The sequence below is a fragment of the Bacillus rossius genome, chromosome 2 (assembly GCF_032445375.1).
Source record: "Bacillus rossius redtenbacheri isolate Brsri chromosome 2, Brsri_v3, whole genome shotgun sequence".
In the NCBI taxonomy this organism is placed as follows: Eukaryota; Metazoa; Arthropoda; class Insecta; order Phasmatodea; family Bacillidae; genus Bacillus; species Bacillus rossius.
In genome coordinates, this window is record NC_086331.1 from 98,212,477 (window position 1) to 98,239,719 (window position 27,243).

Here is a 27,243-nt window from a genome sequence, read left to right on the forward strand (position 1 = left end):
TCCTCTTAACTGCCACGCGGCCCGAAACCCACCCCCAACTGAGCTAGCCCAAGAACCTACACAACCAAGAAGGGGATCAGCCCGCTCGGCGACAGCTTTTATTAATGAAGTAACACCAAAGCCATTATCGCATGTGCGCAATAGATTAGTAATTATATACCTGCATGTAAGTGCCCAAGAAAATTATCCCATCTAGGCCACCATTTTGAAATTAGTTCTATGTTCAGCACCGCAAGCGCCGTAAGCGTGACAATGATCATATTATGTGAGATACCCATCTAGTACCAACCTTTATCTATGATTGAGCGCTGTGTTTAAGGCTTTTCGTGTTGTAATTTAGCCGAGGTTATATTGTGCTTATTTACTTTATTATTTTGTGTTATAATATATTAAAATGTGGTTCCAAGATATCTTTTTTTTTCAGTTTCTTATAGGTAAAGTTTTAATATTTTTTTTAGTGTGGCGGTACTTATTTACTGGAATACGTGAATGCGTCGATGCCGGCAATGTTGAATACTTCTCAAAACACAAAATATTCTTTGAATTCTTTAGTGTCATAAAATCGATTTGATGGTTTTGTATATCGGAGTGTGTTTGTGTTATTTTAAATTGTTTCAATAGCCTATGAAATATTCTGACTTATTTCAATGGTATGTTTCAGGCAGTGGCTAAGAATTTTAAAGAAAGCCTATGAAGATCAACATACATACATTTGTTGGTTTCGTGAAAGCTGTTATGTGCTTCAGTTATTGAAGATCGCTGGTATTTTCTGTGGAGGTTGCTACAATTATACGGTGCCAAAATGATGTACACAGTAAGTAGGGTTATATATTGTTATTGAATTTGGCTATCTAAGTAATATGTTGAAATGTTTTAGGAACTGAGAAATTTACCGTTTTAGTGTATCAACTGAACTTTACAAGTACTATTACAAAGAATCAGTGGCAACTTTGGCTCTAATAGATTTCAGGAAGAATATGAGGCAATTGTTTACTGTAGGGGCGCCACTTTGAATAAAAGAGACAACCAGCCGAAAATGGATATATTCAGCTCCTTATTGTATTTATAATTATAATATATAGGTGCATTCAGATATTTTCCAGAAGTTCATATGTAATTAGCATTTTTAAGTTTTCCTGTGCAGTGTCGCAGCCATTGCCATTGTAGTAGAACCGGTAAACATTGAATACTAATTTTCCAGCCACATGCGAAAAATGATATTTTCAGGTTAAACCATTGTTTAAATTTACTGTAAATATTACCTTAATGTAAATATAATGATGTAAATTAGTTGTTTACTTAAATAGCGTAGCCGAGACTTTTCAACGAGAGATATCCCTTATCCTGTTGTCGCCGCGCTACTGTGTACCGGTACTTGATATTAGCTGCAACATGATCCTGTGGTTTTCGAGAAATCCTCAGGAATGCAGCGTATTTGAGGCTGTTTGATACAAGATTGTGATCTTTAATGTAAGTATGTTATGGCTGAGGCAGATTTTTTTAGTTCTAATCGGTTTTACACCCTAATTGATAGTTATTAGGGTGTGAAACCAGTATGGCTGAAAACATCTTGTTCCTGGCTGTAATGTACGATGTACTTAAACAACTATAACTGCGCAGAGATTATTTATACCAAAGTGTTTCAGAACCTATTAAATACATGTATGTTCTGCTTTAAAACATTGAAACAGGCTTAGAAAATTACTATTGTGTTAAAACCAAAAAAAAAAAAAATATGTAGCAAAAAATTAGAATTACTCACCTATACCGAATGATAGCTTTCCTAGCTGTCTGGATAACTTGCAGCATCTCTGTCTCTAGAACATCAGATGCTTATTATTATTATTATTATTATTATTATTTTATCAATTTCAATGTTCATTTTTCAGTCACTCTTCACATAGTCCTCCTCCTTCAATATTTTTCAAGTACCTGCAACACTCTTTCCACTTGTCCATAGAATCCTCGCAGAATTTATTTTATCATCTACCAATGAAGATATTTCTTCCCTGATTTATTTTTTGATGTCTGTCCATATCAGCTCAATCAGGTTCAGATCGGCATGGTATGGTGGCAGACAAATGACATCATGGCCATATTCCGTAATTAATCAGTCCATTTTAAATTGTTTTTTGTTGATGCACTTTTTACTGAAAGCAAAAAATATTTGCTTTTGACATTGTTGCAGAGAATGCGATATTCTTGTTTGTGAGCAAGTTTTGGATGTTTTGGGGATGGTGCTGTAGGTTTTTTGTTTAACTGAACATTATGACAACTGGCATTATCCAGTTCTGCATAACATTTTTTCAGTTAAATTTGGTTTTAAATTTTTTTCACCCACATTGGAAAGTTTTCAAAATTTATATTGTTGTGGTAGTCTCCAGACTTTTGCTTTGACTTAAAAATAGCAAAGTATTGAAATTTGGTACAAAGCCATCCTCTCTACCTGCATGCACAACAATTAATTGTGGACCTTACCAATAGATTCTGTGATGTCCATTTCCGTATCACACTGCCAACAAGAACTTACGCTGTCTGTAACACGAACATAGGTATTGTCAACATTAACAATGGTTTTGCAGCCTTTCAAAATTAACGTATTTGTTCATGATATAACCATATTCAAGCAGCTAATTCAGGCTTTTCAATCAAAATCTTTCTTTTCAATTGACACTTTTTCCAATTAAACCATAGCTTTTTCAATAAGTTTTCCAAGTATTCCCTCCTACAGTTTAAAACGCAGTCTCCATTCTATGCTTTATTCAACTTCTTTAATGTCAGAACCAATTTCCTTACAGCATATAACAACGACTGTTTCTCCGCACAGCACCACACATAAAATTGTCTGCTTCTATTATTTCCTATGGATCATTTTCTTACCTCTCTTGTGAGAATTCCGAAGTAACGCAAAGATGGCATCATCCACTACGATGCACTTGTAACGTTGCAAGACCCCTGCCTTCCTAGCTAAATATTTTTCTTTTTAAACTATTTTTATGCATGTAAATATTTCTTAAAAAGTATTTCTAATGATATTTTACCGTTTTTATGTATTTAAGGGTTAATATTTCACTTGCTGTATGCTTTAAGAATGTACCTTGTATTTTAACAAACATTTTAAATAATTTCTATTTTTTATGTAATTATTCACAAATAAGTCACTGTACTAGATTTTTGCCTGTTTTGGCCTACTTTTTCAGGTTTTTCTAAATAAGTTTAATTTTGTGGAATAATTTGTATTGTGATTAATGGTACATAAGGTTCTAGAACAATAGATTTGGTGTGGGATGTATTAGAGAGAGGCATAAGAGGCCTGTAAGTGCAAGTGAGAAAGAAACAGTGATTCCCCGCCAACCGAGTTAAAAGCTGGGATTCACCACTGGTCGTGGGAACTTTGTGATAACTGCTGTCTCACGTTGTGGGAGAGAGGAGAATGTAAAGTCCCTGGCTCTATGGATAGAAAACTGTTTTCAATGTATGTCGTGTGTTCTTATTGGCTTGTGATATGTAGTGTGAATGAAGCGTGCGTGTGATTGGTCGGTGAGGTCATGTGACTTCTCCTCCCTCCGTGGAGAAACGGTGGCATGACTTCGTCAGTCGTTGGTCGATCGCTGCCAGGCGAGGGTGCGTTCGGTGGCTCGCGGGTTTTCACCAGGTGCGGCCGTGTTTGAGGCCGCACAGATTTAGGATAATTACCATAAAAGGTTACTGAAAGACTTAGCTCCGTTTGTTTTCGTTAATTTTCATCGCCCGAGCTGCGAGCAATTTTTCGACAGGCGGATATACGTGATGAATGAGTGAGCCAGATATTGAAAGTGATTGGATTCGTCTGTGCATTCTATTAGAAAAATAAAACAAAACTAAAATTGGCACATCTTTTTATTTTTTGTATATAACGAACCGTTATACACTTTTAGTGGATCTCTTAGCTAAGGGATCCATTATGTTAATATGTGGATACATTTCTAGTTTTTCATACAAAATTTTCAAAATGTGCAACTTTAGTTATACGGCACACATCCAACCTAAAGTCCAATTCATATCGAAGTTTGGAAGCAATAGTCTCTTCAGTTATGTTTCTCAATTCTGGCAAATCAATAGGTAGCTGTGGAACATAGACAGAATCTTTTATAAAGCCCCAAAGGGAAAAAATTGCATGACGTTATGTCAGGTGAACCTGTAGGCCAGCGAAAAAGAGCTCTGTCATGGCGGATGTTTTTGCCACGTGGGGGATCACAATTAATCTTTAAACCAAACACACTTTGAACTGAATTTACGGATTCACTCTTAACAAATTGTAGAACACAAACGCTCTACGCTCAGGATTTGCCATTTTCCATAGGTGGTGCTGCAAGTGAGAAAACAACTAAGCAGTAATTGCGCATGTGCTTATCTAAAACTGTTTAATTTACTGTTTAATTGTGACCTTGAACAAAAACTCTACATTTCTTACCTACAGTTGATAGTATTCAAATTTATAACTGGGACATTATTTTATGGACATACTGTACAATGTTTCAGATACATTTTAATAAACTTTTATTACATTACAACATTGAGTCGAAAACATTTTTGCTCTATGGTATATATCTGACAACAGAGCACACAGAAACGAGGACAGCACTAATGGCAGAAATCTTGCTTTAGAAAGAGAAAGTAAGGGTGTGATGTGGTTGCTTTATAAAGTTAGTGAGTTTAGTGTGCATCACCATATTTAAGGAACTTGACCTGGTGGAGAGACTCTTCTCAGAGTGTGACGTCACAACAGATCAGTGGAATAGGCCTACCGGCGAAACCACATTAAAAAAAACCCCACTAAGTACACTACCTCAAAGGTGGCGTGAAAACGTGTGCATATTATGACAATTACAACTCTTTCAACTTTTTGAATCGTCATATCTCAAAAATGGTGGCTCTTAAGAAAAAAAGTATTTGGTTATTTGTTATAGATAATTATCTGATCTACAATTTTTATCTGGGCTAATTTTATGATAAAACATACCGTTTGGCTGAAAATAGCGAAAAACCTGTTTTATGACCTTTGACCAGAGTAAATTTTTTTCCAGGTGCCGGATCGATGAGGACTTTTCACATTTCATTTATAATGATGTTTTGAACAATCCTACCAATTTTCAGCCGGGTGCGAATTTTTGTAACCTTGGATGTCTATATTGACCGGACTACTATATTATATAAGTTCTGAAATTAATGAAAGAAGTCCTTGCAAGATAGTTGTATGTAGTGGTTTTTATGAGGTATTTCCACTTTTTGGATTCTGTACATGAGGTGTGATATGATCTAGGTCTCACACCCCAAGTCAATTTTTTTTCAGTTTTTGTCATTAACTTAATATTATTTAAGAGATATTTGTGAGATGTTATCCTAATATCTCCTTTGCATTTGTTGCCTTGTCACAAATATTTTCAACAGATATTCACTAAGTGGAGTATATGGGTGTAAAAAGTTGCATAAGTTATAGTAATTGAGAACTCTTGCATTAGTTTTTACACGTATTGTGTACACTTAATGAATATGTGTAAAAAATATTTGTGATAGCACAACAATGCAAAGGTGGTATTTAATAAATTTAGGGAACCAGCCCTTAAATAATAATAATGAGAAAATGGAAAAAAAAATTGACAAGCACATGAGACCAAGCCTTAAGGGGATTGGTGCACCAGCATCGTATTAAAAAAAAACAATATATTTGTTAATGATTCAGCTACTAGAGAAGATTTGAACCATTCTGGTGTAAAATTATTTTTTTAATTTTTTTATTTTAATTAAGTTATTGCTGATTTTCGGGAATTTTTTAAATTCAAGCTTTATTAATAAACTATAAAGAATTCAGTGGTAAAACTTCCGCAGATAAATTTTCAGACACGGGAGATATGACTGTGACCATTATTTTATCTGTAATCATTATTAATTTAACGTATTTACAATTTGAATTTTAATAAATGAGCTGCTACGAAATTGCGTGATATTCATTTGCGTTTTCATTTGTAATTCAAACGCCAATATATCTGTCGGCTGAATGATTGACTTTATTTTAGTCTTTAGCTTATTGCAGTCGGACCTAAAGTAAAAACGTAGCTGTAGAAGTTTGAGCAGCGTGCAAGCTCGGATACGAGAAATTATGGAGCGCGCTGGACAGTAGTGACACCTTGCGACAGTTTCCCGAACTGTTTGCAGCCAGTGTTTTCTCTCGTTCCCACCCTACCTCAGCTGTCTGCTGTTTACGAAGGGGAGACGGGATTTCGCGCGAAACTGATATGAAGGTCAACGTACTCATTTTCAGTAGATAAGAGAACGTGTTTGGTCTAGCTCGGCGTATAATTGAATGGTTATTCTCTGTTATTATTTAGCACAGTGATTTAGCTAGATGTTTTTTGTTGTAAGCGTGAGATTTATTCAGGAATAAAATGCCGAAGAAACCTCCACCAAGCATAGTACACAAAAGAACAAAACTATCGAAAGCCATTAGAGCGCTTAGAAAAAAGAATAAAGAAAGATAAGAGATTATTTTATTATAGCTTTTTTACCATACATTTATTTTTCAGAGTTGCGTATGTACAACGCGATGGACGCGATGCGACAACATAAAGATGTGTAAAATTGTAAACATGCTTTTTTTTTCCAGCAATGCGTGAACCATTCATAAACTATACTCAACATGTATCCGTATGATTACGTTTGAATTTTTTTTATGACAGGCATCAATGTTAACAAGTTTATTAAGCCACAATATACTTTTTTTCAGAAAAATAAGTGTAGCAGAAAACACTCAACATAGTCTCACACAAAATCAGTTTACATGAATGCAGTTTTAAGAAGTAAGCTACGTAAATAATAGTTAAACATTATTTAATATATGCTGGTAACGTTTCCAAAGTATCAGCTTCGCCTTCATTCACGAACAATATTCGTGGCCTTATTTATTTATTTTGCTGGCGTTTCGTTGGTGACTGTTAGGACTGCAAAATTAGTAAACATTTTTCACCCTATCCTGAGTTAAATCTAAGTGTGCGCGGTTAGATGAGGACCAGATGTGTATCATGCTTACGCCTTTACACTCTACTCAGGGGTGCCCACAAGGGGGGGGGTAACGACGCAGACTGCGTCATTAAAATTTTTAAGGGGGGGGGGGGTGGTTAAAAGACGAGAAAAATGTATATATTATTTACATAATTATAGCTTCTAATGTGAAAATACGATTCTGGTGCTTTGATAAATGAAAGGGGTCTTGTAAATCAAATTGGCAACCCCGCACTTTCCTCAACAAAAGCAGTTTGGTATCTGTCGGTTCAGGATGGAAATATTACCTGATATTACCAAAATTATTATTAGAAAATCAGTTTTAATTAATGCAAAATGTGATAAAATATAATACTAAAAAAGTATAATATTATAAAATAATTGAGTAAATCATTTAGAAAATGGCATAAAAAAAATCGGGGGGGGGGGGGGGCATAATTAGTTTACGGGGGGGGTGAGTCATAGTGTTTGGGGGGGGGGAGGTGGGCACCTCTGCTCTACTCATGCGGGTATTAACCATGCGCGTAAGGGCGTGTTGCCAATGACCTGTACGATAGTCAATCCTCTACGTACTCGAAAAATGTCACCTGCTCATTGGCTACTTGACTTGTGGCCGAATTGAAGAAGCAGTACAAATGTTACATGCTTGAATTCATAGCGAATGGAAACCACAAATATTTACTGATGTAGTGGTTGGTAAAAAAAAATATTATTGGTATCGCGTCCATCGCTTCGCGCCATGGTGGCTCCTATATTATATGGATTTACAAAATATAACGATTCATTTACGACACTTAAGATAAGGTGTGTAGGATTTTAAGAATTCACTTGAATTAATATTTAAGAACATATTTCAGCATAACTTGTGAAGACGCTCGTACAGACGGCACCGGTTGTGATGACTCATTGTTAGGGACACCTGTATTTCGAGAATACATTTCGTGTCAAGGTATTTCACAAAATGCTGTAGCTTTTCTCCTGTGGTTATTGGCTGAGAGCGGTGAGAGGTGTCGTCCCGCTCTTGACGAGGCCAATGAGAATGTGGTCACAGTACTGCTGCACCCTCACAATTTGCCTTTCCTCTTATAAAATCTACAGTATTTTGTGAAATACCTTGACACGAAATGTATTCGCGAAATACAGGTGTCCCTACTCATTGTTACCAGAGCAGGGGCCATCTCGTGTACACGAAGTGGCATGCGAAACCTCAACACAACTCGAAAATCAGTGAGTGTTACATTGAAATGTGTCCGCTACAAATGTTCAGGAATTATAATTTTGAAATCGAGTAGAAATATTCCTGCAATTAGCATTAGGTATATTTTAATAGACATTGAAAGCGAATCATTAAGTAGCTTCAAAATCCAAATACCGGAATACAGATAGTCTGTAACAATACAGACCTCACTGACTAGATATGGTCCAGATTGTTAATACTAACACATTTGAAAAAAAACTGACTAGTTAATGAATATGTTGAAATTTTGTAAACCTGTTACTTAAGATGATTGGTGATGTAATAATGTCTCTTGGAAACTACATAAGATTTTAACTGCTTTTATTTCTCCATAAATTCGCAAATCACCATGGCGGCCAATTTACGATCACGATTTAGTTCTTAAATTTTAAATTAGTTTATTTGTTGAGAGCCTGGTACAATGTATCTGACCACTAAAGCGATCCGAGCCGCGTAGTGTATACTACTGCGAGGTTGCAGAAGTAGGCTCGGGTCGGGACGAATTTCGCTGTGAAGAAACAAAGGTTTTTAATACATAGAAAATTATCCCAAAGCCGAAATTTGTACAGTAGTAGAATGAACATTTCTTAGTAACACGTCAAAAGTGTAAGTACTGCCGCAAACCTTGTGTGTCACACCGAAAACGAGTAGTTAAGTCCAAAATTAAATTTTTTTGCAACGATCCACAATAATGGATATTGCAAATGCAGTTTATGGAGTAGACCTCAGTATGGAACCCAAAATAATCTAGAAACATTGCCCTATCTGAGGATAGTGATAAAAAGCACAAAGTTTAACATGTTTCTATAAAATAGACCTTTTAAATCATTAAAGTTAACGAATTCACTTTCATTCAATTTTAAGGAAATATAAATACATCTTACATAAACTTAAAGAGCCCAACGTGGAAATCGCTTAAAGTAATCGTTGTTGCATATTTATTCATCTTTAAATTGGTATATTTTTTAAGTGTCTCATACAATTAGTCTGACCACTAAAGCGATCCGAGCCGCGTAGTGTATACTACTGCGAGGTTGTCGAAGTAGGTTCGGGTCGAGACGAATTTCGCTGTTAAGAAACAAAAATTTTTAATACATGGAAAATTATCCCAAAGGAAAAATTTTGTACAGTAGTAGAATGAACATTTCTTAGTAACACGTCAAAAGTTTACAGATGAAACCTTGTGATCACACCAATAAATGAGCAGTTGAGTCCTTAATGATAATTTCTACAATGATCCACAAAAATGTTTCGTAAATTTAATAACTTTAATACTTTTTTAAGTCGGTTCTCATTATGGCACCAAAGTAATATAAAATAATGTCCTACATGGTAACTGTGATAAACACCTCAAAGTTAAAACGTCCTATTATTAAATTGGTAATTTTAATCATAAAAGGTAAGAAAAAAAAATATATTTTTTTATAGAAATTTGACTACATGTTACATAAATATGTTGAGCGTAATGTCAAAATCACTTCATAAATATTGTCTGTGTGTTTTTTTTTTTTTAAGGTTTAAATGTGTATATTTTGAGTGTCTGGTACAATAGTCTGACCACTGATGTATTTCAAGCTGCGTAGTGTGTGGTGCAGCAGTGTTAAAGTCGCTCGTGCTGGGACGTTTTTTGCTCCAGAAAACTAAGGTTTTTAATGTATGGTAATTCCAGACTGAATTTTACTCTGAAAGAATAAAAGTTTCCTAACTGCAAGTGATTTTTGCTGCAAACGTAGATAAAAATCTTCCAGGATGCAATTTGCTTAGGTAAAAATGTTAGTATGATCGACTCTTTAATTTCTAAATTATAAATAAATAACAACAATAGAACTTCCCGGAAAGTTGTGATAAACTGACGATATTGCGCGAGTAGCAGACCCGTACGTGACTACAGAGAAAGGCTATTTTCCTTGGCCGTTAGGATTTCTGGGACGAACACCCTCTCACAGCTGGGGTCATAAAATACGGTCAAACTCTTGCAAAAACATCCACCACCGCTCTTTGCCACTAGCAATTCAACGAAGTAAGCTAGGCGCAGCACTCCAATGAATTAACTTAGAAAAAAAATTACTAAATATGTAATTCTATCAATACATTTTACAACACAACTTATGTATTATTTATTTTCTGGAAAAAAATAATATTATCATCCGAATTATGTTATAAAAGTGACAAAACTCAATAAGCACATTAACGGTGTATCGTTTTCTTCAATTGTTATATAGTAAAATAATTTCATACAATTAAATATATATATTTTATAATATAGGCTACATTAAAATTTTGCACAGTTCTGATCTAAAATAATATAATGTATTAGAAATAAAAAATAATTATATTTTTTGGTATTAAAATAATTTTTAATAATAAAATTTTTGTAACAAAATACGAACACACATATATAAAACCAGAGGTCCTCTAGAATTTTGATTTACAAGTTCCAAGCAGAAATTGTTTATTGTTAATTTTATTGTATCAAAAAATCATTCATATATAAAAAAATAATATGTATATCTCAATAGATGTAACATGAATACACCCTATCATATGCATTAAATATATTTTAAGTAATCCATGAATAAGACCAAGTTTATTGAGTGTCGCAGTACGCAGCGTGTTTCAAAGCCCGCCGGCTGTGAAAGATCAGTACGGCCGCAGTACACTGCAACGCTCGGGCAGCTTTAATGAGGCAACTAATTATGCTAGACTCTTTATAAATATACTATATTAAAGCTAAAAGTATAGTTAAAAACATTTATTTAGACATTTTTTCGCATTGGGCTCTTCAAATCGGTGTAAATCGTATTTTTATCTGGGTGGCAAAGATAAAAAAAAAATATGTCGTGAATTAATCGCTTTATATCATATATATTAAAAATTTAAATTTTTTCTAACATTAATGGGTGTATTAAAGTTTCTAGATTATTTTGGTAAGTTTATGGACAGTCTAAATTAAGAACTGTATAAATGGGTAGCATTTTAATGGACTGATGCAAGTTGCTGTCACCTAGGACTTAAATGCAAATTTTCGGTGATAACGCACAAGGTCTACAGCGGTAAACTTTCGGTATGTTATTAAGCATAGTCAACTCTACCACAGTACAAAAATTCAGCTTTGGACAAATTGTTCACAGGTTGTCTTGGTTTCCTGGAGTAACACGAAAGTCTACGCGGGGAAGGGCGGCTACCTGATCCGAGAATGAAGGATAGGGCGAGATGGGAAGCGATAAGAGCTGGTTGGGTGTCCGTGTTGGAGAGAGAGATAGAGAGAGAGAGAAAGGCGATATTGTGGAAGACCTTCGAAAGATTCCCGCTAGATGGCAGGCCTCAGAGCTGCAACATTCGACAACCTCCCCTCACAGAAGCTCTCTCGCCACTAACTTGCCAAATCTCACCCGCTAGCTTATATACGTGCTGGCTGGCCATACAGTAGTAATAAACAAGCATTTATGAAACACTTAAGCTCATTTCCAACAAATTCTGACGAATGACTGTTTTTTGTCCTGCACCAATCCCCTTAAGAACCACAACTCTAATACCTAGTAATTCCATTTTTTTTAGCAGATTGTTGTGGTGTACAGTGTCAAAGGTTTTTGACTGATCAAGAAATATGTGCATAGTGTTCTGATTGATTTGTTTCTAATGACCCTTAAATATTATAATTAAATTATGCTACTGTTGAGTTTGCATTTTGTTCTTTATAAATCCATGCTGTAAGGGGTTTAAAATTTTACATTTCTTTAATATAATCTATTAGCCTCTTTTTCATAAAAAAATCACATCCCTTTCAAAATGTACTCAAAAGAGAAATGTGCCTTTAATTAGACACATTACTTTTATCACCCTTTTCATATAAAGGTATAATTTTTGATATTTTAAGATCACTAGGAAAACTTCACTTTGAAAATATTGATTTATTTGGAATATCAATGGTTTTGTAATGATTCTGGTTGTTTAAAATTATTTTAGTAGGAATGTCATCCACACCAGTAAATTTGTATTTTTTAACGTATTAATACTTTTAAGTATTTTTTGTTCTCCAACAGGTAAATGAAGTTAAATGCATTTAGATAAGATATTGTGTTTGGAGAAGTTTTGTGGCAATTGTGGCAAAATAATTATGTAATCTGCAGTTGACACTGGGTTGGGTATTGTAGTGCCATTTTTATTGCTAATCTTTATTTTCTGAGATTGCCTTATTCCTTGATTAATTTTTTAAAAACTTTCTACATAGCTTTTGATTATTTTTTTGCTTCCATAATTTGTTTTTGATGAGGTTTTTATTTTGCAATTTTAGGCAAATTTTTGTTGAAATTTTTGTATTGTTTGTAATATTTTACGAAAGCAGAAGATTGATCCAGTTTGCTGATGGTGGAGTTTCTTTTGATTATTGCTTAACGTTTTAATTTCTAAGGTAAACCCATTTTTATGCGACCATTTTGTAGTATTTTATAGGGTGGTTATTTTAGGGAAGCATTTTTAATTTTTACGCAGAAAATATTTTAATAAGTATTGTAAGCTGCTATGCATTTGATTTGAGGTATCATTTCAAAGGATTGATGGGTTTATATTCAAACTGTTTTGTATTAATGCAAATCATTTGATCATGTTAGTCATATAGGTAGGTTTTAATAATTGCCGCTTTTGTTTTTTTTATGTACTAATATTAATATAAATGTGATCTACAATTTATTTTGAAGATGTTTCTTGAGTTAGGTTTGTACCTACTAAAAAACTTGTTGAATTTAATTTTATATTTTTGTTACCACAAAGAATTACCTGTGTATTGGTTTATTGGGTTGCGTAATAAATTTATTGCAACTTATAGTTTATGTAGGATAGCAAAGGCTTGGGCACAAGGTGGTCTATTGAGGCAAAGTAATATAAGTTTAGGCTTTTACTTAATGCTGTTGCTTCAAAGCATTTTTCTTAATTTAAGAGACATATCATGTCTATTTACAAATTCCACATACTCGTTTTTCAGAAATGCATACACCACCGTTTGTAAATGTTTTCCTATAGAAATATGGACCAAGTTTCAAACCAGTAATGTTAATTATTTTTACCTCTCCCTCCTAACACGAATGTTCTGTGAAACACACAAATGCTGATGTTTCATGCATAGTTGCTAAGAAGCCTTCAATTTTAAAGGATTTGTTTCTTTAAGATCATATATTTAACTGCCAGACCATTATAAGTTGATTTCAATCCTGAGAGGATAGTTTTTAAATATGCTAGTCCGTATCAATGACTTACTTGAACTAATAATGTTTATTGAAGCATTAACATTTGGTTTCCCTGTATACCATTATAAATTTTTAAACATTTAACATTTTTGTGTAAGATGTTGGCATTTGACATGTCATTTCATATTGTGAAGGCAACTGCCTGCTATCTTGTGTAAATATTTTTTCTGCTAATCTCTGCAAATTACTTGCAGGGGACTTCTGCAGAGCAGGACAACAGGTTTAGCGATAAAGAGAAAAAATTGCTCAGACAAATGAGGTTTGGAGACAATCTCAGCAGAAAGGTGAGAATTTCTACTGGAACATGATTTTGTGGAAGGAATGCTGACTTTTATGACTTTTGCACTAACTTAAGCATTGTTAATTTGAATTTCCTATTATATTCTACATAAACGTACATGAATTGTTTGGTAGAGTTTTTCAAAAGAAGTAAATATTTTGTTACTTTAGGTAATCACAACAATGATAGAATTTAAATTTTTTTATATTTTTACATTAGTTCAAACTGTTGTTGAACTCGTGGTTGAAAATAATATATTTCTAATGTAGTACGTTAATTGTAACATCAATGTTATTTCTAGTTATTTTGGCATGATGTAAAAGTTATGTGACATAATTTTACGTGATAAGATTTGAAGTCCATACTTAATACTCTATAGTTTGTATGTAAAGAAACAATGTGAGAAATGAGATAGAACTTCAGAAATTTTAGATGAGGTTGAGTGCTGCAAGAGTATTTACATATCCTGGAAATAATGCTTACATTTTTTTATAATAATTTCAACTCCATAAACATGTAAGCAGTGTAATTGTTTGTTCACCAATGTTCCAAATTATTCATGAGAGTACTAATAAACTAGTCAGTATTTGGAATGGTAATATTTCAAGATGCTTGTATGATTTCAGTTCATTAAATAATACTTGGACTATGGAATAAGGGGTATATGTGTGCCATTGCACAAGGCCAGTAATAATAAACATAAGACACGACTGAAAACTATTACAGTCAACTCTCAATGATCGGGCCCAGATTATCTGGTTTTCGGGTTATCCGCACTTAAATTTAGTTGAATTATTAGTTTGTTATATTTTGAAGCTGTAAAAAAAATATGGTATCCCGCGGGCACATTTCTTTGCGTGTCCAGCGTTATCTACCACCCTCTCAGCTATCGCATTTGTCACACTTCAAACCTGAGGGGGATGCCCTGACACTGCTTCACGTTTCCAGTCTTCTTCTGGTTTCTTTCATGTGCCGCTATGCTACTTTCCTCCCGCCCATCGGCCGGGCAGGAGCCCGAAGAGTGACGTGACTGAGTGGCATTCTCTAGAGAAATGTACGGTTTGGGGGGGAGGGGAACTAGCCAGAATTTGCATTTGCACAGTTTGCGCGATCTTATCTTTAGCAGTGTTGAGTTTCGTCGGCCGCTGTAGATGACTGTGAACCAGCAACTTATGTGAAGGCAATCTTCACTTGTCTTATCAGGACAGGTTTTCATAACGCCAACAATATTGTTTCCTCATGCTATTTATTTTCTTACGTACACTGCAGCTACGGCCTTTGAATATATATACTGTATAGAAGTCGCGAGTGGATAGGATTTACTCTACGTTTTTCAAAAGCGTAAGATGAGCAGCTTGGGAACTTCACCGCTGCAGTGCGTTGCCGTAACGCCCTGTATCGTCTTAGTTGTTATTTACACATTAGAGCGCAGCCCTGTCGCCAGCTGTCATTCCCCGCACCCCCCCACCTATCATTCACTGCAGCTCAAGTTCGTTCAACAGGAGGGGGAAGGGGTGTTTGAAGAGTTCGACACTTGTCCGCCAGGGACCACCACAAGTCGATGCCCTAGAGATGGTGGCGATTGCGGCGGTGAATTAACCAACTACCTCAAAACCGTATTAGAAGTTTTAACCTGGGCTGGCGACTTCTATACAGTATATATATTCAAAGCTACGGCTCCGCAAGATGCGCTTGTATTGTTGCAGTCATCTTTGATTTTTGGAACATATTCATTTGTTAGGTCAGTGAAAATCAATCCTCTGGGAATTGGTGTATTGAAATGCTACTTATATATTCCTCCAGTGTGGCACAAGTTTCCCTGGGTGCTTAAAAGTAAATTTAAAGAAGGGCTGCGGAGGGGGGGGGGGGGGGGGTTAGGAGAGAGAGGAGTGGGGGACTGCCGCCTCTCCAGCAGATAGAGAAAAACTGCATGGTAACACAGTGCCATGTTAGTTGCGTCCCAAAAAGTCAAGAGACAGTTCACAAAGACTTCACTCCTATGCTCAGAATTCTACTGAAGAAATATATGTTGTGACCGAAATTCGAAGGTGGCTCTTAAACCTGAAATGGATTATCCTTTTTTTTTTTTACAGGATTTCAATTATCTAGGCATCGGTAGGTTTCAATTAACAGGGATGATCGGCAGTTTACTGTACTTTGATTTGCCACATAAAATCTACTGCTCCACTGCAGAATAAAACCAACCAATTATTTCTAACATGGAAGAAACTAGACTAGTGTATGGTGCCATAAGACAAGGGTATGGCACAGTTATAAATGCAGGAGTTCAAGCAGTTAAGATCACAAATTCCTTGCTGCAAGCAGCACAAACTGCCCAATTGAAATAAAATGCAGTAAGAGAAAAGAAATACCACGCTAGAGAGATGAGTTAAGAGACAAAATAGTTAAACTGCTTAGTGAAGTTAAGAAAGGGGTAGAATTAATATATATATATATATATGAGCACATAAAAGGTGTCTAAATATAGTAGTTGTTTTGTGAATTTGTTATTTACGAGTAAAACATGTTCGTGAACTCTCTCTCTCTCTCTCTCTCTCTCTCTCTCTCTCTCTATATATATATATATATATATATATATATATATATATATATATATATATATAGTGTGAACATAAGCCATATGTAACTGAAGATTCTATTCCTTCGAAATAAATGACAAATATTTTAAATTTTTGTGATATAAATTGTAAAATTAAGAAAACTTTGAGAAATATTTGGATGCTTTAAAATTAACTTTTAGAATCATTTTGCAGAAAATTGCGCTCCTCAGATGTAAAAGTAGCTATGTCCCAAAATATACTTAATTTTAACTCTTAAATTTAATCATTATTTACAAAATAAATTAATTTGCATGTTTTACTCCAAATGTTTTGTAATATCTTATATGAGTATGCATAGTGAAAATAAGTGTTCCTAAGAGATTAAAAATAAGATAGAAATTCTTATGGTTGTTTTGAATATATACATGCATTACGTCCATTAATAATTTTGCTTGTTAAATTTATTAAATTGCTCAACGTTTTCTTCAGCAAAACTTCTGTATCAATAACGGAAAGCAAAACCTGGAATTTTTAAATTCAGAGCATTTAAAACTTGGAAATATGCAGGAATTAGAATTCCATGTAGAGTGGTCTTCCTGCTTAGGAATTAATTAGTAATTTATAATCATATTGATAATTTTGTTGTTTATTGAAATTTTTATTATAGTTATAGAAGGTTGTTCAAGCAGACAGTGAAATGACACACCCAAATATTTAATATCTCAAGGACATGCACTTAAATAAATAGATAACCAAATAATTTGGCAGCACCAAAAGAAAAACAATTTTGTAAAATTATGTCTTTGTGTGTGGTATGTTTGAAAGTTCTTGTATTTTATTTGGTTAAATTGCAGATTCCATGATAAAAAGATTAATGACTTCTGTCCTTGTTTAGGTTGACATGTCTAAGGTAAAGCTAGAAGTAATGAAACCATGGATAACACAAAGGATTACAGAAATATTGGGAATAGAAGATGACGTGGTTGTGGAATTTGTCTACAATCAACTAGAAGATGAAAAGGTAATTTTGTAAATTTAATTAATGTCTGTAGTGTTGTATTAACACTATTCAAATTTGAATGGATTTGAATGACAATGAAAAAAAAGAATACTATTTGTGTTTGAATGTGTTTTATGAAAAAGAAAAATTTATACAACTAAATTTCAATTTTAATTCTTCAACTCTTCTACTTTATATTTTAAAGGAGTGCAGCATGAAAACACATTTTTAGACAACAGCTGAAAAAATTAAATAAATAATTATAAATGCAACACTGTTGATCCTACGTTACTATCTTCACTAGTTGATCAGATACATATGGTAAGAAGAATGTAGCACAATGTCACTGTGCCATCTTGTCAGCTGGCCAGCCGATACTCCCTATGAAGAAGCATACTGCTGATAAGCAGTGTGTGTGATCGCATTGCAATCTGTTCCTAAAATTGGTATCAATATAGCTTCGGCAGTATCATTTAAAACCATTGTTAACAAGTGTTAATTTATTATCAGAGTCGTACAAAGTTGAACACTACGGGGTATAATATAACCTAAGTCCTACAGAGAGCGTTTTGTCATGAACAATAGCGACTAGAGTGTCTTTATTTTGGGAAGTATAGAATAAAAAAAAAAAACTTAACTCAAAAATGTTTGCACATATAAAAAAATTCTCTTTTTCAAAACTTGTTGGACTGCGAAATATTGACGATGATGAGACATCTGGAGTTGAAACTTATAGTATTTATAGAAAAATATTTTCTAACAGCAGTATTGAATAAACTTTTTATTTTCTGTTATAAGCAGTTTACATACCAGTTAAGTTTTGGACGGTGATCAGTTAGTTACATAAACTAAGTTGTTAAACCATCCTGTACTTGTTGTTGCTTAGTACTTACAATTTGGTGCATAAAAACACAGTAACAATCATTAAAATATTAATTATTCATGGATTTTGGTACAAAACGTACTGTAACCAAGGCTGTGAGGCGAGCCAGGTACCTGCTAGTCGGCCAGGCCAGTGGCTCCCGGGTGGCTTGCAGTGATGCACGGCTCGCTGACGTAATGTGTGCCTCTGAGGATTCGCCGGGTCCTCAGGTCCTCACTACCCGCCCACATCTCTCCGCGCCCTCCTTCGTCTTTTCTATTGTTGTCCACCCCGTGACTTTCTGAAGATCTCTGCGGGTTTCTTTTGGGCCGCTATTGAAGTGCTGTTACTCCTACGCGTTTCTGGATGCTTTTGCATTGGGACGGTTCGGGATGATGCGACATGTCACAACCACTCCAGTCCATTCCAGAAAGACGGCCAACGGGTATAAAAGCGCTGACATCGGCCTCTGCGGCAGTTGAGTGAAATGCAAGTACAGCAAAGAAGGCGAGAGGTCCCCCTTTGCGAGCGGCGCTGACTCAGAGCGATGGGACCGTGTGTGTGTGACCAAGTAGCGCTAGACTGTGTGTGTGGACAGGTGTGAGGTAAGAGGCGATCCACTGTAGCTTAGTTCCAGTGAGGAGTGTGAACTGCGGACTAGCAGATATTTAGTAATTTGTGAACAGACATTGTGTGGTGATTGAATTAGTAATGTAAATATCAGTAACAAATAAAACTGTACTAAACTAATTCGACTATCCTTATGAACCTGTCTTCCCCCACTCATAACATGAATATTTTTAAAGATGCATAGTAATCATTGCTAGTTAAAATATTATGAATAATGCAGTAATTCAATTGATCAATTGTATATATGTACTAACCAAACTTATAATTTTGGGTTCTAAGTCGTGTGTGCAGGCATGCCTAATTGAAACCACATAAGAATCATAACTATAAACAAAATTTTATGTTTTTATTTTAGGTCTATTTATTTTTTAAAAACAGGAGAGTTTGGTGTTGTTATTATTATTTTGATACATTGTGTTTATTCTTAAAAATGGTGTATTGTTTAACAAATATGAAAAAATACTTCTTAATACTTAATTCATCAAAATAGTCTCATTTTGACTGACACATGATGCTCTTATATAATATAACAATTTGTAATAAAAAACATCAGCATATTTTTGAGTGCTTGTAAAGTGTGCCAATGTGATTAATGTAAAATATGTAACCATATAATCTTGTCCCTAGTCATAACATTTTATGCATCTAGTTTTATATCTTCCGAAATAAAAACATATGTTTTTGACATTTATTTTTACTGTAGTAGATGGAATCATGATTAATACCTCTCTTTCTGGACATAAATTGGAAAGCAAGTTACAGTAGTAATATTCTGTGGCAGTGAGTGGCAGATAAAGAAATCCTTGATGTTTCATTCACTACAATGCTTTCTTTATTTTGATTCTTCCTGATATTTACTCATAAGCTAACTTTTATTGAGAAACATTTGAGTTTCTCATATTGCCTTTTTCCATACAGCATTTGAAGCTTTGTTTTTATGTTCTATCTATTAAGCTCCTAATGACTTTGAGGACTTACTTTTTCTCGTTCATTATTTTTTATCTTTAATTTATAGTTTAGTACTGCAATAATTAATTTTATTTTTAGCATGTACGTGAAAAATGCACTCATATTGTATTACATTTCAGGTGATGGACTGATAATTCTCTAGCCATCCATTATATAGGCCCTATTGTTTAGCCTATGAACAAGAACATTTATGTATATGACAGTTACGAAAGTAGTTCCAATGCAATGGCACCACAAGACATTATTACACCACAGATGTTTACATTTTCACTTTGCTGTCAACACCTTATGAAAATCAACAGCATTTAGGACAATGAAAGTTTTTTAGACAGATAAATTACATTATTTCAATAGAGATTTTTCAATTTAGTCTCATAAACTGTAGTCATGTTATGTAAAAGTCTGTGCAAATCTATCATACGAGAGACAAGTGTTAACATCATAAATAATCTATAAGTATCACATAATATGTAGTGATGGGTCGATTCAGATCCCGGAATCGGTCGGTTCCACCGATTCCACTATAATCGTGGGATTCAGAATACAATGGTTTTGGAATCGACCATGACCGATTCCTGCATTGTTTTTAAGTTTGCAAAATACATCTACGCAACGTAAGAAAATATTAAAATTTATGCAAACATAATTTTTAAACTACATAATAAAATCTTTTTTACAGAACTGAGATGTACGAATTTTGGTGATTAACATATTTATTTACTTGCACCGCCATTTTACCTACAGTACAAATGCAGTATCTACTTTCCCGCTTTAAGCGAAAGCATTTTTCGGAAATTACGTTGCAGCAGCGTTGCATTTATTAGTAAACCTTCAAAAATAATTAGACAAAACCATAAAAGTTTAAAGAAAATAATGTAAATTTTATTTACTAAACATTAACTATTTGATCATGGCAGTTACGTTTGCCATTGTAAACAACCTAATTTTTTGTTTGTGCTACCTGCCATGGTAAACCATATGGCCAGGAACCAAATCTTTGGTGACGTGAACGTGAAAATTTAGATGTTTTACATCTCTGCACTTTAAACTTTAAAGAATTATAAATAAAAAAATTTTTGAAGAGATTTTACCAAAATTGTTAGTGGATTACTGCGACCATATTAAAATAAGTTTAAAAGCAACATAACCAAATTGCTGTAAATCAGTTGTGAGTGTTCAGCGATGCTCGTTTTACATTAGAAATATTTTGGAAAGGCAGTTGGCTAATCTGAATTTCCAAACATTGCTGCTGAAACGTTCGTAAATTTTTATTACTAAACATAAACAATCTTTTGAAAGAAGTTGTGTTAGTTTAACAGAATTGTTTCCGATAAATTTCTGAAATGAATTAAATGTTAACACGCGATTATTTGAAGAGTTTAAATATTTTGTTAGAAAATCTCACCATAAAATGTGGAAATTTTGAGATGCTTAAACATGCACAGATCTTTCTTACTCAGGAACAGAAAATTTATTTTTTCTTTACGGTTGTGAAGAACTGTAAGACTGGATGGATTTATTCTTTTCACCTAGTTAGATAATTAAGTTCTAGTTAATATATTAAAAAGTAAGCATCTCTGACATTTTATTTTAGTGTGGTGCATATTTATTTCTTATCATTTCCATAGTAATGTGATAATAGTTTTATTTTTTAATTTCCCTCTTTTTATTTTTTTTTTTCACCCTGGTACCTTGAAATATGTAAAAACGAGGTTATATTGTCATTTTATTGAAACCATTATTTAGTTGTGCTTAAAAATAAAATTCTTAACCTAACCGTACAAACCTTTTTTTTTTACAATAAATTAATGGAGTTGATAATGTAAGGTATCTAAAGTTGGTTAAGTTATAACATTATTTCCATTTTACATCATAAGACATCTTTGATTATTGGCAGTGTTTGAACACGTGTTTCGTCTAACTATATGCAAGGTTAAAAGGCCAAATTGTGCTAGAAATTCAAGGTAGTGTAACTTGAGGGAAATGAACATGCTTTTTAACATTATATAAGTGGTATATAATGTTAATTTCTGCACATAAAATGAAACAATGCGGTTACATTTAAAAAAATCATAAACAACCTTTTTTTTCTGAGTAGTATATTACTCTGTTGAACGTCGTCGGATAAAAATTAAGGAATCTGAATCGGATTCGAAGAATCGACCCTTTAATTTAAGAATCGAAAATGGAATCGGAATCGGTATATTTTAGGAATCGGCCTAACACTACATAATATCAAATTATAATTCTTGATACAGTAGACTCCCAATTATATGGGGTAATACTGGCAAGGGGTCCGCGGATACGTAACTGAAAAAAAAGTTAAATCAATACAAAAAAAACTGATTGAATTTTTTTTATTCCTACTATCTAGACAAACTAAACACTATAAAACCCGTCCCTCAAAGTAACGCCCTGACACAGAAACAGAGCACTAATCAAAACAGCACTAGTCACATATTTTTTTCCATAAGAGAGTATTTTAATCAAAATAATTAGTTTTCCAAATCGGTAAGTGTGATTGCTGACTTCCATTTTAATTGAGGCACTACTCCCGTTAAAATTAATTTATCGTACTAATACATATTTAAGTACATTTAAATAAATGTTGAATAACATTAAATTAAATTATATTTAAAAATTCATATACTGTATTGTTTACGTAATAGGGCTTGGGCATAACTTTTTTTTATATGTAGGCACTACCAACATTTCTGAGTTAAAAAATAACAATGTTGCTTTTGCGTTTAGAGGCGATACCGTGATTGTTGCACCAGCAAGCGTTTCACTTTCATCCTGCCTTACTAACACAAATACACCCCTGACTAGGTGGACCTCTTAAGGGAACCAACTAGAATTTTCTTAAAAGATATTTGGCCTTAAATATTTTAGCATCATCAACTCCCTAGGTATGTTCTGTTTCTTCAGACCTTTAGCATTATAGAAGTTAAACTTCGTAGTTAAACCTCTGCTAACAGGCATCTTACCTAAACGTTTTTTCCTAAGTTTTAAATATGTTTTATTTTATTGAAAACAATTGATACTCTATTATGCATGTTGATTTAGGGGATAACAGTCATGTGAATGAAAATAAATTTAGCATAATCTTATCAAAATATATTATCATGACTGCAAATACATCCAATTGATAAAATAGCATATATTAACCAAATGTCAAAAAAAAACATTCACTTCGGTTGTAGTTCCATTAAAAACCAATATTATGTTTATATATAGTGAGAAGTAGATATCTTGTGATGTTCCAAATTCAGCTGGCCTGGCTAAAGGTGACTCATTAGTCATTAGTGACTAATGAGAAACACATAGCAAGCTTATTAGGGACTTTGATATTGTATTAGATAGTTGGTGGGTTTTTCACCATCAAGTTAATAAATTAATTGCTGACTCATTTAGGATTTTCACTGTTATTAGCGTCACCCACTTGTCAGTAGATATTATTTTGTGCAGTATGTATTTCTAGCATTTTTTGATGCAGTTAATCAAGCTTTGAAGCTTCCTGGTACAGTTAACATACATTGTTTTATTTTTCACCATCCTCAACTTCTTTCATTCTTTTGCTATGCTGCTGCTAAATCTTTTAATTTGTCCCTGTGTTATGTCTAATAGTTTTTATATTAATATTGTATGTAACTTAAAGCATTAATTTGAAAGAAAATATGTCCACGCCATGATTTTTATTTTATTTCATGGTAGGAATTATTTTAAATGTAATTTTTTTATTAAAGTACATACAGTCAGTTAGCCTCAAATTTTTTTTTTTATATAGTGTTTGCATATTGCTAGTGTGATTAATACTATTACTGCAATGAAGCCAGAATGGAAAAGGTTTCTCTACCACCCAGATAAGTCTTGAGCAATGGGATGAATACTAGGGATGCTGGTCGCACCTCCCTAGGGGTAGCGCTTGGTGGTCCAGTCCGAGTGACTGACCAAGCTTTCTGATGAAAGAAAAATAATTTTTAGTTAAAAATGGTTGTTGGGCTTATTTCAATTCTGTTTATAGAGTATGTTGTATTGGTATTTAATATCATCAAAACAAAACTTTTAATTCAATTGTAATAAAACTGTGATGACTTTAAATAAATTTATCTGCGGAGCAGGGCTTAGGCCTTTCAGGAAATGCTGGTTGGTGGAAATGGGCGCCACGTTATTGAACTGGTGGGTGCCTAAACTGCATTGTACGATCAGAATAGTCATAGAGCCTTGGCGTTCACCAGGTAGCAAAGGTCTTGTTATGTTTGTCTAGTTGCCCCCATCACATTGTGACGAAAATATAGTTACTCTGACAGTCACATCCCATTTAAGGCCATTGTGGTTGATTGGTCAAAACACGCGTCTTTCGCCAAGGTGATCCTGGTTTGATTGCGGGTAGCGATGAACCTGGATTTTTCGCAATTGAAAAGTGACAAACTTTTTGTGGGTACTCTAGTTTCTCCTACACATTCATTCCATCTTCACCTTTCACAGTCTAATGACTTCAATGTCAAAGAGACGTTAAACTCAATCATTTTATTGCTCATCCCGTTTTATTGAAAGCTTGATGTACTTAATAACTGACTACACATTGTTAAAGTTAAGAAAAATTGAAGGCAGTTCCTCACCAGAAAAATTTACACTCGTATTCATCGACCTTACTTAGACAACAAGTTTACACTTCACTACAGTTGCTTGGAAATTATAACCTGAAAGATATTTATTTAGATGTGTCAGTAACTCTTTGTTATATTTATTTATGGATATAATATTATAAATGTATTTTCTATTTTGCAGTTCCCAGATCCAAAAAAGATGCAGATTAACCTAACTGGTTTTTTAAATGGAAAAAATGCCAGAATCTTCATGTCAGATTTATGGAATCTTCTCTTATCAGCCCAAGATTCAGTAAGCGGCATTCCTGGGCAATTTTTGGAACAGAAGAAGGAAGAAATAAAAAAGAAGTTGGTTAGTAATATTTTTTGTAGTGTGCATGCTATCTTAAAGATGAGATTAGTTTTTGTCGTTTTGATTTCCGAAATCAGTGATTTGGTTTTTAATTTTTAATAAAACAAATATACTGAAAAGTATGGTTTCTTGCCTAAACATTTTATGTAACCAAGAAATTCGCACTTACTAAAATTAAAAGTAATTTCGAAATGGTATAAATTCAAAGATAACTGTTACTTTTTTTTTTTTTTTTTTTAATATTTTGGTTTATACATGTAATTTACTGTAGGCATATTTTAAAATTATAGTTTCAATTATTTAAAGTGTATTTTTATTGCAGGTTTAAATAAATATGTACGTAGTGTGTGTGTGTGTGTGTGTATATATATATATATATATATATATATATATATATATATATATATATATAGTCTATTATATATTTGGGCGCCACTCTTTAAAAGAGTAGTAATATGCTGAACACATTTTCTACAACTCTTCTTGCATGTGACAAGCTATAATTATAATTAAACAGTCTCTACGTAGGGTCTTTCCTAGGTAAGGATGCATAACATATTTTAACAGAGAAAATACCTTATCTGCACAACTGCTACATAAGGTATTGCTTCTTCTCCATCATATAATGCATTGTCAAGAGGTATATGTTGTCCTATCTTCAACCGCTCTCCTATAAAGCTACTGGAGAAAATTCCGCCATCACTAAATCGTTCTTTAGCACCAACATTCACTATGGTAAATGCATAGTTGGCATCTTGTAGTTAAAATTCAATGAACCTGAATTGGAAGGAGCTTTAATTTGTACATGCTTGCCGTCCAATGCACCAATACAGTGATCAAAGTTCCACTTCTTCTTAAATCATTCAGCTATTAATTTCAGTGGTTTGGTTGTAGGTTAAGGCATTTCAGTCGGTTGCAAACGAAGTCAGATTGCATCACATAATTCACTAACAACACATGCTACACTGCTATATTCCAGTGATTTAAACAAATTCCCAGTAGCCATTTACCTGTCCAACAGAGATGACACATTAAAAAAAAAAAGTAATACTGTTTATCTTTTAGAGTATTAAAAAGTGACAAAGAAAAAACATCAAAAAGGTATACTGACAGCAATTCATTATGTCTACATATAATGTGAAATCTTTAAATAGCATTTTGTAGTGTGTGTACTTCTTACATTAAACCAACAGCAAGTTTTTCTTGCGAACCTATTGGTTTGCACCAGTTTTTACTCATCTTACTTATATCAGCACCAATAATATTGTGAAGATCTTGAAACTAGGACCTGCTTAGACTAATATTTCTTAAACTAATGTGTGGAACTTCCCAAAAAATTCTCTTTGTCTTACGCGTGCACTTAACCAAATCATTTTATTTTATTCTTCATTTTCTGATTTGGATTCTTAACTCTGATCCAGAAGCACACGTCCATCATACATTGTAACAGTTTGCACCAGTTCCTCAGAATGAAGTGCTATCTCCTGTCTTCTGTTCACTCAAGTCCGTTGGCATGGCCCATAGCCACCATAGTGCGGTCCAGTCATATCCGGTCAAGTCAGGTCATGTCATCTCCAGTCTACTCTCTGTGGCGTCTCAGCTTTAGTCAGTATTATTTAACATGTTTCCACTATTTTCAAAGAAGGTAATTTCTTCATCTGTGAATCATAATGTTTAGGAATTTTGAGTTATAAATTCATGCAATTTAAAAATATGTAACTTTAAACAAGTTTTGAAAAAATATATAACTTCTTTTATAGACAAAACTGAACTTCATTTTGATGTTTAGAACAAACATCCAAAACATGAAAAATGCAGGACGTAATTCCAATGCACCATAATACTTAGTGAAATCAAGTTAAAAAAATTTCAAGGTGTCAAACTTTGTTTTCTGTGTCTATGAATTTATAGTGTGCCACATGACCTGCATTCAGGAATGGCATCCGTCTTGAATTGTTCCATGTTTCATATTTCCGATTGCCTTTTTTCAGACTGTTTAGTTTTAAGAAATTTTAAACAATGTTTAGTGTAAAATAAATCACAACTAAATAAAATTGGATTCATTAGAGAAAATTACAAACAGAGATGGGGAATATGAAGTTTCACTGTAACTTTGTTTGTTTTCAAAGCTTAAAAGATTATCATTTATTTTTCACGTAAATCAAATATATATAATCAGAATTCTAACTTGTGAGTAAAAAATTTTAAGCTTCGGATGCTGCCGCACTTTCCTTAGATGTGAAATTGTGAGCATTTATGTTGTTGGCAGTAATGTGTGTATATGTACAAAAATTTTTTGGATAGTTAAATACTTGACTATGTAAAAATTCACAAATGTTTTAGTGAAGATTTGTTTTTGTATAAGAAGCTTCACAAAAATTATGATGCATTTTTCAGCATTACTTTAGAGGGTTTATGGATATTTCAAATATAATTTAAGCTCACAAAAACTTAAATAACC

The 27,243-nt window shown here is 33.6% G+C and overlaps 1 protein-coding gene across 2 annotated transcripts in view; it reads left to right on the forward strand.

The window, feature by feature from the left end:
* The first annotated feature begins 278 nt into the window (after nucleotides 1-278).
* Nucleotides 279-27,243, forward strand: part of LOC134529502 (serine/arginine repetitive matrix protein 1-like) — a 155,697-nt gene continuing 128,732 nt past the window's right edge. The window contains exons 1-5 of one of the 2 annotated variants that reach the window (XM_063363651.1): nucleotides 279-434; nucleotides 662-814; nucleotides 13,713-13,802; nucleotides 17,255-17,380; nucleotides 24,612-24,782. In XM_063363651.1, coding sequence (XP_063219721.1) covers nucleotides 803-814; nucleotides 13,713-13,802; nucleotides 17,255-17,380; nucleotides 24,612-24,782 — 399 coding nt within the window. In that variant the 5' untranslated portion in view covers nucleotides 279-434; nucleotides 662-802. The remainder of the gene's footprint in view (nucleotides 435-661; nucleotides 815-13,712; nucleotides 13,803-17,254; nucleotides 17,381-24,611; nucleotides 24,783-27,243) is intronic. The other variant, XM_063363652.1, reaches the window with a different exon arrangement.